At 40.2% G+C, this 10,317-nt stretch overlaps 1 protein-coding gene across 1 annotated transcript in view; it reads left to right on the forward strand.

Moving 5' to 3' along the window:
- Positions 1-10,317, forward strand: part of LOC109210525 (protein MICRORCHIDIA 1-like) — a 26,090-nt gene that overhangs the window by 6,929 nt on the left and 8,844 nt on the right. Inside the window, exons 9-14 of the mRNA XM_019373953.1 lie at positions 1,316-1,414; positions 8,180-8,287; positions 8,377-8,526; positions 8,795-8,884; positions 9,358-9,409; positions 9,484-9,595. Coding sequence (XP_019229498.1) covers positions 1,316-1,414; positions 8,180-8,287; positions 8,377-8,526; positions 8,795-8,884; positions 9,358-9,409; positions 9,484-9,595 — 611 coding nt within the window. The remainder of the gene's footprint in view (positions 1-1,315; positions 1,415-8,179; positions 8,288-8,376; positions 8,527-8,794; positions 8,885-9,357; positions 9,410-9,483; positions 9,596-10,317) is intronic.

Raw genomic sequence — 10,317 nt, forward strand, 5'->3', positions numbered from 1 at the left:
GGGGGGGATGGGCGGTGGGGACATTTTCTCTTTCCCATTTTTTTATTTGATTGTTGCTCCTTGCTTTTGTCTATTTGTAAAATCATAGATCTGTCAGGAAATTATTCAGGGTGTGTTTGGACGCTGTGTAATTGCTAGGCTGTGCAATTACGTAGCCTAGTAATTACAAAGACATGTTTGTTTGCCATAACGTAATGTAATTACAGTGTAAGTTTCAGCATCATGGTTATATTGTGTAATTACGTAGCTAAATATTCTGAATTTTTAAAATAGAAGTGATTATCAAAAATTAAATCAACTTTGCTTCAGATGGACAAATAAATTAACTTTAATGTGTGACTACTATATATTTGAATATTAGAAATATTAAATATTACTCCCTTCGTGCCAATTTATGTAGCATTCTTTCCTTTTTAGTCGGTCTAAAAAAGAATGTCACATTTCATTATTTAGAAATAATTTATTTTTAGAATTCTGACTTTACCCTTAATGAATTGATTTACAGCCACACGAATATCTATGGTTTGTTTTAGACCACAAGTTTAAAAAATTTCCTTTCTTTCTTAAACTCCATGCACAGTCAAAGACCGCCACGTAAATTGAGACAGAGGAAGTACTTTATTAATGGGTATTTAAAATACATTCTCTATAAAGTTATATCATCAACTATGAATTTAAATTATATCATGTGAAGAGGATATGAAATTCATTATTTGTTGCATCTTTAAATAACAAAAAATAGACATGAGTTTAGAAAGTTCTTTTTTTAGTAGTAATAAATTATTTATGCTAATGAATAGAAAACAAAGCTAGTAAAGCAAGAAATTATTTTCAACATGTGTTCCTCATAAAAGAATTCTCATAGCAAAAATTTATAAGCAATTTTATCTAATTGATCTAGCATTCATATCTGTTGAAGAAAAGAAATGGAAGAAAAAGAGTGTAAAAAGAGTAATATATTTGGAAAAGAAAAATAATATAGAATTGAAAAGTCATCTTCTACACCCAATTCCATGTTGACCAAGTAATTTGCTTGGCGAGACAAACACACCAAAACTGTGTAATTGCATCGAGTTATGCTCAAATCCAATTCCAAGGTGGCTTTCCAAACAGGCCCTTAGTGAAATTACAGCAAAGATTTGGGGTGATTTGACACCATGTCCACTCTTGCTTGAGTACATAGCATATAACTCTATATATGCAACTATAGCAACTGTATCTACATGATTTTGCTAACCACCTGCAATTATTGTTACAATAATTACTTTTATTTGTTATTACTGAATGTTTTGTCTTTCTCGTGTATGTTCTCCAGTTTGAGGATATAAAATCACATGGAACTAAGATTATAGTCTACAACCTATGGCTGAATGATGAAGGAATTTATGAGCTGAACTTTGATGACGATGATGAGGTATGTCTATTTCCTGAAAACATTTGGCTCAGCTCTCTCCAGTCTGAGCTTGGATATCTTGGCATGCTAGCTAATAAAGGTCAAAGGATTCTATTGCGCCTTTCACCTAAGACTGAATTGTCGACCACTACAAATTAGTACTTAGAACTTTTGGTTTGCTGTGAAGGTCAGAGCTTTTGGATTTACTCTTTGTAAACATGTTAAAAAGAATAAGGGCAGATAGTTTATACATGGCTATAACCATTTTTGTGATGTCCAGCAGTGTTAGCGAGTGCTACGCCTGTCAGGGGTTAATAATAGTTCTGGACTACTCCACCTATTGTCTTAAGATTTTCTGTTGGGTGCTTAGATTCTTTCACATGGTATCAGATCCAAACTTCGGTGAATTCATAATTCTCACAACAGCCTTTTCTTTTCATGCTCTATCTCTTTGAGCTTCTCTTTCAACTCAATCCATGGAGCTGCTCTGGGCTTCGCTTTCTCTCTCTATATTCAACTGATCGAGCAAACTAACATTGCTCCAGGCCGACTCATTAATCTGTTGAGCCTAATATGTCTCCCTTTTTACTCCAAGATCGAGCCTCCTCTCTCTCTCTCTCTCTCTCTCTCTGTTTCTTAAAAAAGGTTCAAATCCACGTGTAAACCCCAGAATTGGGTTACACATTCGGAGGGAGTTAGAGAATGTTACACTTGCACAGCCTTGTGATTGCATTCTCTAAACCTGCAAAAACTGCGTATTTTTAGAGTTGATTTTCATGGACTATTTTGGCTTTCATTTCCATATAGGTGTCCACGACCTTGAACTTTCTATTGTCCCAATAAAAAGTTTGTTCTGTAGTAGAGAGACAACTCTGTTTTGGTCCTTATTCATTAAAAAAGAAGGAAAAGAGAACCCAAAAAAAAAAACTCTATTGGTTGTTTGGAGATATGAGTGTCAAAGAAATCTTCTAAAGATAATTATATTTGAACATTTAAAATTTTATTTGAACCTTGTAAAGATGGAGTTCTTTTAGAGCTTTTTTTCTGCTGCGGTCAAGCTTCATATTGATTGGCAACCCACAAATTCCTTTTTCTCCAGAAACTCTTAAGTTTATGGAAGCTTCTTTACTTGGGGTTGATCTTCCAGCAATCCATAAATGTCCTGTCTTTCGATTGACGACGTTGTGAAAATTATGTTATTAGAAACATCCCCCTATGCATTTTTTGGACCATCTGGGAAGAAAGGAACAATGTTTGCTTTGAGGACAAGAGGACTCACATTGCTAGAATAAAAAATACTTGTCTTCCAAATTTATTTCTTTGGTGTAAGAAATGTTTAGTTGAAAGCTTAGGTCAGTATATGGAGTTTCTGGATGTGCTAACTAATTTGTAACTGGAAGTATGTTGTTATAGGTGTTGGCTGATCTTGGTGTAGTCTTATGTACCATCTTGGTACTTTTATTAATAAAATCTTTACCTTATAAAAAAATGTTATTAGACTCAGAAATCAACATGTTCACCATTTCCAAAAACCAATCGCTGACAATGTTTGATAGCTTTGGTGAATAATTGGTTCCCCACCTTTGATGTTGTATGTCTATCCATACATCTCAAATCCTTGCCGAACTGCTGGAGCCATGTTAGCAAAATGCTTATTGTGCTTCTTTAAATCCAACAACAACAACAACAACAACTACCCAGTAAAATCCCACCAGGTGGGGTCTGGGGAGGGTAATGTGTACGCAGACCTTACCCCTACCCGATAGGGCAGAGAGGCTGTTTCCGATAGACCCTCGGCTCAGAAAAACGGAAATAAAAAGCAAGAAAACAAGAAAAGACAACTCATTAGTAACTCCAGTATAAACCGTAATAATAACGAAAGCATAACAACCAAAAGATGAAAGACATGCAATAACAGTAACCAGTATCTAAGGCCCAGGGCTAAGATAAACAGCAAGTACAGAGTGTATTCAGCATAAACTGCCAGCTATCTAAGATCAACCCTAATCCAACCCCGCCTCACCCCCGGAATGAAGTAAGGAAAGTTCTACTACCCCCTAACATACAACCCTAATGCTTGACCTCCAAACCTTCCTATCAAGGGCCATGTCCTCGGAAATCCGCAGTCGTACCATGTCCTGCCTGATCACCTCCCCCCAATACCTCTTAGGCCTCCCTCTACCTCTTCTCGTACCCACCACGGCCAACCGCTCACACCTCCTTACCGGCGCATCAAGGCTTCTCCTCTGCACGTGCCCAAACCATCTGAGCCTTGCTTCCCGCATCTTGTCATCCACAGGGGCCACACCCACCTTCTTCCGAATATTTTCATTCCTAATCTTGTCTATCCTAGTGTGCCCGCACATCCACCTCAGCATCCTCATTTCTGCTACCTTCATCCTCTGGATATGGGAGTTCTTAACCGGCCAACACTCTGCCCCATACAACATGGCCGGTCTAACCACAGCTCTATAGAACTTACCTTTGAGTGGCAGTGGCACTTTCTTGTCACACAGAACTCCAGATGCAAGCCTCCATTTCATCCATCCCGCCCCTATACGGTGAGTGACATCCTCGTCGATCTCTCCGTCCCCCTGAATCATCGACCCAAGGTACTTGAAGATATCTCTCTTCGGGATGACCTGTGGTCCAAGTCTCACGTCCCTGCCTACTTCCCTCGACTCAGTGCTAAACTTGCACTCCAGGTACTGTCTCCAAACCTCCAATCTCTCTTTAACACCGGCCCTCGTCTCATCAATTAGAACTATGTCATCAGCAAATAACATATACCATGGCACATCCCCTTGAATATGGTGTGTCAATGCATCCATCACCAAGGCGAATAGGAACGGGCTAAGCGCAGAGCCTTGGTGTAATCCCATAACAACCGGAAAATGCTCCGAGTCGTCTCCCACAGTCCTAACCTTAGTCTTAGCTCCATCATACATGTCCTTGATTGCTCTTATGTAGGCTACCGGCACGCCCTTCACCTCAAGACATCTCCAGAGCACCTCCCTAGGAACCTTGTCGTACGCTTTCTCCAAGTCAATAAACACCATGTGCAGATCCTTCTTCTTATCCCTGTACTGTTCCACCCACCTCCTAATAAGGTGGATAGCTTCCGTAGTGGAGCGACCCGGCATGATCCCAAACTGATTGTCGGAAACAGACGTCGTCTTCCTCACCCTCACCTCCACCACCCTTTCCCAGACTTTCATGGTATGGCTAAGTAACTTGATACCCCTATAATTGTTACAACACTGGATATCACCTTTGTTCTTGTACAACGGTACCACTGTACTCGACCTCCACTCATCTGGCATCCTCTTCGTCCTAAAAATTACATTGAACAACCCAGTCAGCCATTCCAATCCTGCTCTACCCACACACTTCCGAAACTCCACCGGGGTTTCATCTGGCCCGGTCGCTCTACCCCTACTCATCTTACGCAAAGCCCCACGACCTCCTCCACCTTGATGCGCCTGCAATACTTAAAATCTCGAAAACTCTCCGAATGCCCCAAGTCCCCTAGCACTATATCCCGGTCCCCCTCCTCGTTTAGAAGACCGTAGAAGTACGTCTGCCATCTCTGCTTAATCTGGGACTCCCCCGTCAATACTCTACCATCCTCGTCTTTGATGCACCTTACTTGGTGCAGATCCCGGGCCTTCCTCTCCCTCGCTTTAGCTAGCCGAAACAGCTTCCTGTCCCCGCCTTTCTCCCCCAATTCCTCGTATAGACGGCTAAACGCTGCATTCTTAGTCTCCGTGACCGCCAGCTTTGCCTCCTTCCTAGCCACTTTGTACCTCTCTCTATTCGCTCTCCTCTCCTCTTCGCTAGTGCTCCCTGCCAACTTCGCGTACGCTACCTTCTTCGCCTCCACTTTACCTTGGACTACGTCATTCCACCACCAGTCGCCTTGGTGCCTGCTAGAAAAACCCTTTGATATACCTTGCACCTCCCTCGCCGCCTTCCTCACACAGCTCGGCGTCATTGACCACATAGTGCTCGCGTCTCCACTACTCCTCCAAGCTCCCATAGCGGATAACCTCCCCTCCAACTCGTGAGCTTTATCCTTGGTTAAAGCTCCCCATCTAATCCTTGATCGTCCACGAGCATTCCTCGTTTTCCTCTTCATCCTAATGCACATGTCCATCACTAAGAGCCTATGCTGAGTCGCGAGGGTCTCTCCCGGGATAACCTTGCAATCCTTGCACAACCCTCTATCATACCTTCTGAGGAGAAGGTAATCAATCTGAGTCTTCACCGCCGAACTTTGGAAAGTAACCAGATGCTCCTCCCTCTTCGGAAAAGTCGAGTTCGCAATCACCAGCTCGAAAGCTTTAGCGAAGTCTAACAGCGAAGTGCCTCCTCCGTTCCTATCCCCAGGGCCAAAGCCACCATGCACCTCGCCATAACTACCAGCAGTCGACCCAATATGGCCATTAAAATCCCCTCCAATAAATAACCTTTCAGTAGGTGGAATACTACGCACAATCTCATCCAAACCCTCCCAAAAGCGCCTCTTAACCTCCTCATCCAAGCCCGCTTGCGGCGCATACGCGCTAACTACAGTGAGGGTGCACTCACCAATCACCAACTTAATAAACATTAGCCTTTCATTCACTCGCCTAACCTCAACCACAGACACTCTAAGATCCCTATCCACCAAGATACCCACTCCATTCTTACCCCTCACGACTCCAGAGTACCACAACTTATACCCGTCCGCATTCCTCGCCTTCGACCCTGCCCACCTAGTTTCCTGGACACACGCTATATTAACCTTTCTCTTCTGGAGAATCTTTGCCAACTCAATAGACTGCTTCTTTAAATCCCAATTCCCTAATATTAACTGATCATTGTTTAGGTCTAAGAGTTATATCCCAATACATGATGGTTGAATTTATTTTTGAAGCGTTCCATGAGAAATTATGTTTGATTTTGTTCGTTTTGATCAAGTAATAATTCTATTAGTAATAAATATGGCTAGAAAATGCCTGTATACAAGAAGTATACCAAAAAGTAAAAAAAACCAAAAAAAAAAAATGATTTTATACGGACGACACCCAATCTTCCATACATAAAGGAACCTCATGGGTGTACCATGAAGAAATAGGGGACAAGAGGCTATTCTTCAGATGTACAAAATGCATCTCAACACTTTCAAAAGCTCTCCTATTTCTTTATCTCCAGACGATCCGCATAAGTGCTAAAGGAGGAACATCCGTACTCCCTAGCCCGGCGTCTTTTCTTCCACCTTATGCCACCCCAATTGAACATAAGCTCTTTCACTGTCATGCTATTTTGTTGAACTTGTAATATCAAGTTTTCAGACTAGGTCCTATTGGTTGTTATGGGTAGAGCTTTTCTACTCTTTCAAAATCTTTTAAACTTGTGTCTTTTTTTTTTTCTTTCAAATGGTAGAGCCTCATTCGGGCCAGGGTGGGAGTGCCCCAGGTGCATGACAAGATGCACGAAGCGACGCTTAGATGGTTTGGGCATGTGAAGAGGAGAATCACAAATGCCCCAGTAAGGAGGCGAGAGAGGTTGGCCTTGGCTGGTCTGAGAAGAGGTAGAGGTAGAGGTAGGCCTAAGAAGTATTGGGAGAGGTGATTAGCAGGATATGGTATTGCTTCAGTTTACCGAGGACATGACCATTGACAAGAAGGTGTGGAGGTCGAGAATTAAGGCAGAAGGTTAGTAGGTAGTCGAGAGAGTTTCCTTCCCATACTAGTAGTATTAGTGTTAGTCTTGTATTCTGTTATTACTAGATTTCTATTACTACGTGCTGTTCCTTTCACTTCGTTTTCTTATTATCTTATTGTTGTTACTATTGCTTTCTTCTCACTCCTTGAGCATAATGTCTATCGAAACAACCTCTCTACCTTCCGGGTAGGGGTAAGGTCACTACCCTCCCTAGACCTCACTTGTGGGACTATACTGGGTTTGTTGTTGTTGTTGTAAAGGGTAGAGCCTGGCTTTCATATAAGGCATCCTCATTGAGTTTCTTACGAGGATGTTCTACACAACCTTTAGGCGTGGCAATGTATTGCACATTTTAGATTTCGTACATGACCAGTAAATTTTGAGCGCATTGTAATGTTGAGCACACTAGTAGTTGATTTAGTTTGTTATAAGCCTCAATGAGAGGCCAGTTTCATGGAGTGGCTCTTGTTAACAACTACGTCTCAACCTGAAACTAGGTTGGGCCAGTTTCATGAATCTTCTAAATACATTGTGATCCAGTTGGGCCCGTTTCATTCCAGTACTTAGTAATTTGTCTTTTAGGACAAACCAGGGATTCTCTGAAACTAGGTATTCTCCAAATTTCTCACCTATCCTTACAATATTGTAGAATCTCTTGGCGGGCTCTAGAGATTCCTGTGAAGCATGCACGTCCTTATGTAAGTGTGTCTATGACTTGCCTTAATCCCAACATAGGAAGAAAAAGGAGAAAGAAGGTCTTGATAAATAAATGGTTTTGACGATTCCGTCTATGTCTAATTCTCTTGTTATGGAGGAAACTCATAATTCTCTTCATACAATAAGCAGCTAAACATCATCTCCATTAAGCTAGAACTTTATTTCATTCATCTAACCGTAATGATTATAACTCCTCTGATTACTCTTAGTATGTGTCTTATAACAATGATTGTTGTTGTATTATACTTTTGGACTCACGGGTCATGCCGCTGCTGTTCTTTGAAGATTTTCTGCTTTTCGCCCTCATCCTCCTCTTGCTATTTAAAGGATGTCGTATTCTTTTTTTTGTTGGTCACGCAGGATATAATGTTGAGAGATGAAGCTAATTGTGGAAATACATCAAAAACAAACAAGAGAGCGCTTGAACAGCAATCCCATATTTCCTATCGCTTACGCTACTCACTAAGAGTAACCACTTAAATTTGCTTAATTCCTGCAAACATCCCTGCTGAATATTTTGCTAATGTATCTTAATGCCTCTGTGTATCTCTTGTCAGGCATACACATCCATATTATACCTCAAAAAATTTACAAATTTCAGTATCGTACTAAGAGGGAAGCCTGTTGAGCAGTTTAATATTCTTGAGGAGTTGAAGCACTCAAAAGTAATCACCTACAGGCCACAGCTTGCTGTGACATCAAAGGAGGTACGGTATGATAAGGGTTCTTGATTTCCCTGCTTAGGGGGCTGCATGTTCAAATTAGATTAGAAAAGTCCAACTTTAGATTGTAAACTGTTCTATTGTGTTGAATATTCACAATGAGAATAAATAGCAGTTGTAATATTATATGAGTTTCTCCTCACATATGATTTTCTGAGTGTGGGTATTCACTAATTGCAAGTCCGTTGCGAAGCTTGTGGTAATATTTGACCATCATCTAAATATGTGGATTCAAACAACTTTTCTGCTGCAGATCTTGGTTGAAACAACTTTAGGTTTCGTCAAGGACGCTCCATCACCAGTTTGTGGATTCAACATTTACCACAAAAATCGCCTCATCAGGGTATGCGATGTTGTGTTTGGAGAAATATGCCTCTTCTAGAGCAGTTTTTTTGTTGCAATATTTATTTATTTATTTATTTATTTTTTTGCAATCGCCTCACCAGAGTATTTTCAAAGCATTTTGATTACCATTATATGCAAAATCTCTTTTTTTCTTAGCTGAAGAGTTTAACAAAACAAGATTTTCTTTTTCTTAGCTGAAGCTGTTAACAAAAACTTTATCTGCTTTGGCCTCAGTTTAACCCCTTCCCCCTCCCAATGGGAAAAGAGAGAAAAATAAAGAGGACAAACATTTGAGTTGACCTTGAAATTCATGAATAAATGTTGGGATTTATGCGGGCATGTAGGGGCATCCAAGCTTTGCAGTTGGTCTGAAATGAATTTTGCTGGACTTGTGATTACTTTAATAGATAACTTTTCTAAGTTAAACTTGAAATTGCCTATTGCTGATTATGTTCTTCTGGGTTTTCTTAGCCATTCTGGAAAGTTACTGCAGATGGTTCTTCCAAAGGAAATGGTGTTGTTGGTATGTATTTTAAGTTCTATTCAGACTCACTCTACCCATTACGACGATGATGTACTCAATTGCCCTTGACTCAGGTGTTCTGGAAGCAAATTTCATAGAACCTGCACATGACAAGCAAGATTTTGAAAGATCATCTCTGTTTTTCAAGCTGGAGACTAGGCTAAAGCAAATGGTGATGGACTACTGGTATGTTCTATACCGTAATTTCAGATATTTAACAGGAGTTAATTATCTTTTTGTGTGTTCAGTTATGTAAATTTGTTGGTCATATTTTCAATTCCTTGTTGGTTTATTTTTTCCCTCCTTTTTTCTGGATGAAATGGGGGCTGTGGAAAGAGAGGTTCTGCTTGTACTTTGTTGTGTGCATTTGCAAGTCTGAGTACTACATAAATCAACTAAGCTTTACCAGTTCAAATGTAATTTCAATGTAGTACATAAATATACTTTTTGATTGAAAGGGGAAACAGATGTAGTTCAGTGGTAATTATGCCTTCAATTCGCGAGTGGGCTGTCAAAGGGTGGCTTGTTTTGAAGAACTTGTACTGCAAAATGTAAAATAGCAAATAATTAAACATGTAATTCTGACCTCGCGTCTGACTTCAGATGGTTCTGATTCATTTTGTTGGCTAATCTGAGTAATATTCAAATGGGCTCATGCTGAGAGATTTAGAGCCCGTTTGGACATAAGATTTTTCACTTTTTTCCAAAATAAGTGTCTGGCCATAAAATTTCCAATTTTCACTTGAAGATGAATTTTGGAATTTCTCGAAAATTTGAAAAACTCCAAAAAGCTGTTTTACAAAATTTTCACTTAGATCACTCACAAAACTTAAAAAACAACCCAAAATTATATTCATGTCCAAACACAACTCTAATTTTCAAATAGCATTTTCACTTGAATTTTTTTT

The sequence above is a fragment of the Nicotiana attenuata genome, chromosome 2 (genome assembly GCF_001879085.1).
Source record: "Nicotiana attenuata strain UT chromosome 2, NIATTr2, whole genome shotgun sequence".
Lineage (NCBI taxonomy): Eukaryota > Viridiplantae > Streptophyta > Magnoliopsida > Solanales > Solanaceae > Nicotiana > Nicotiana attenuata.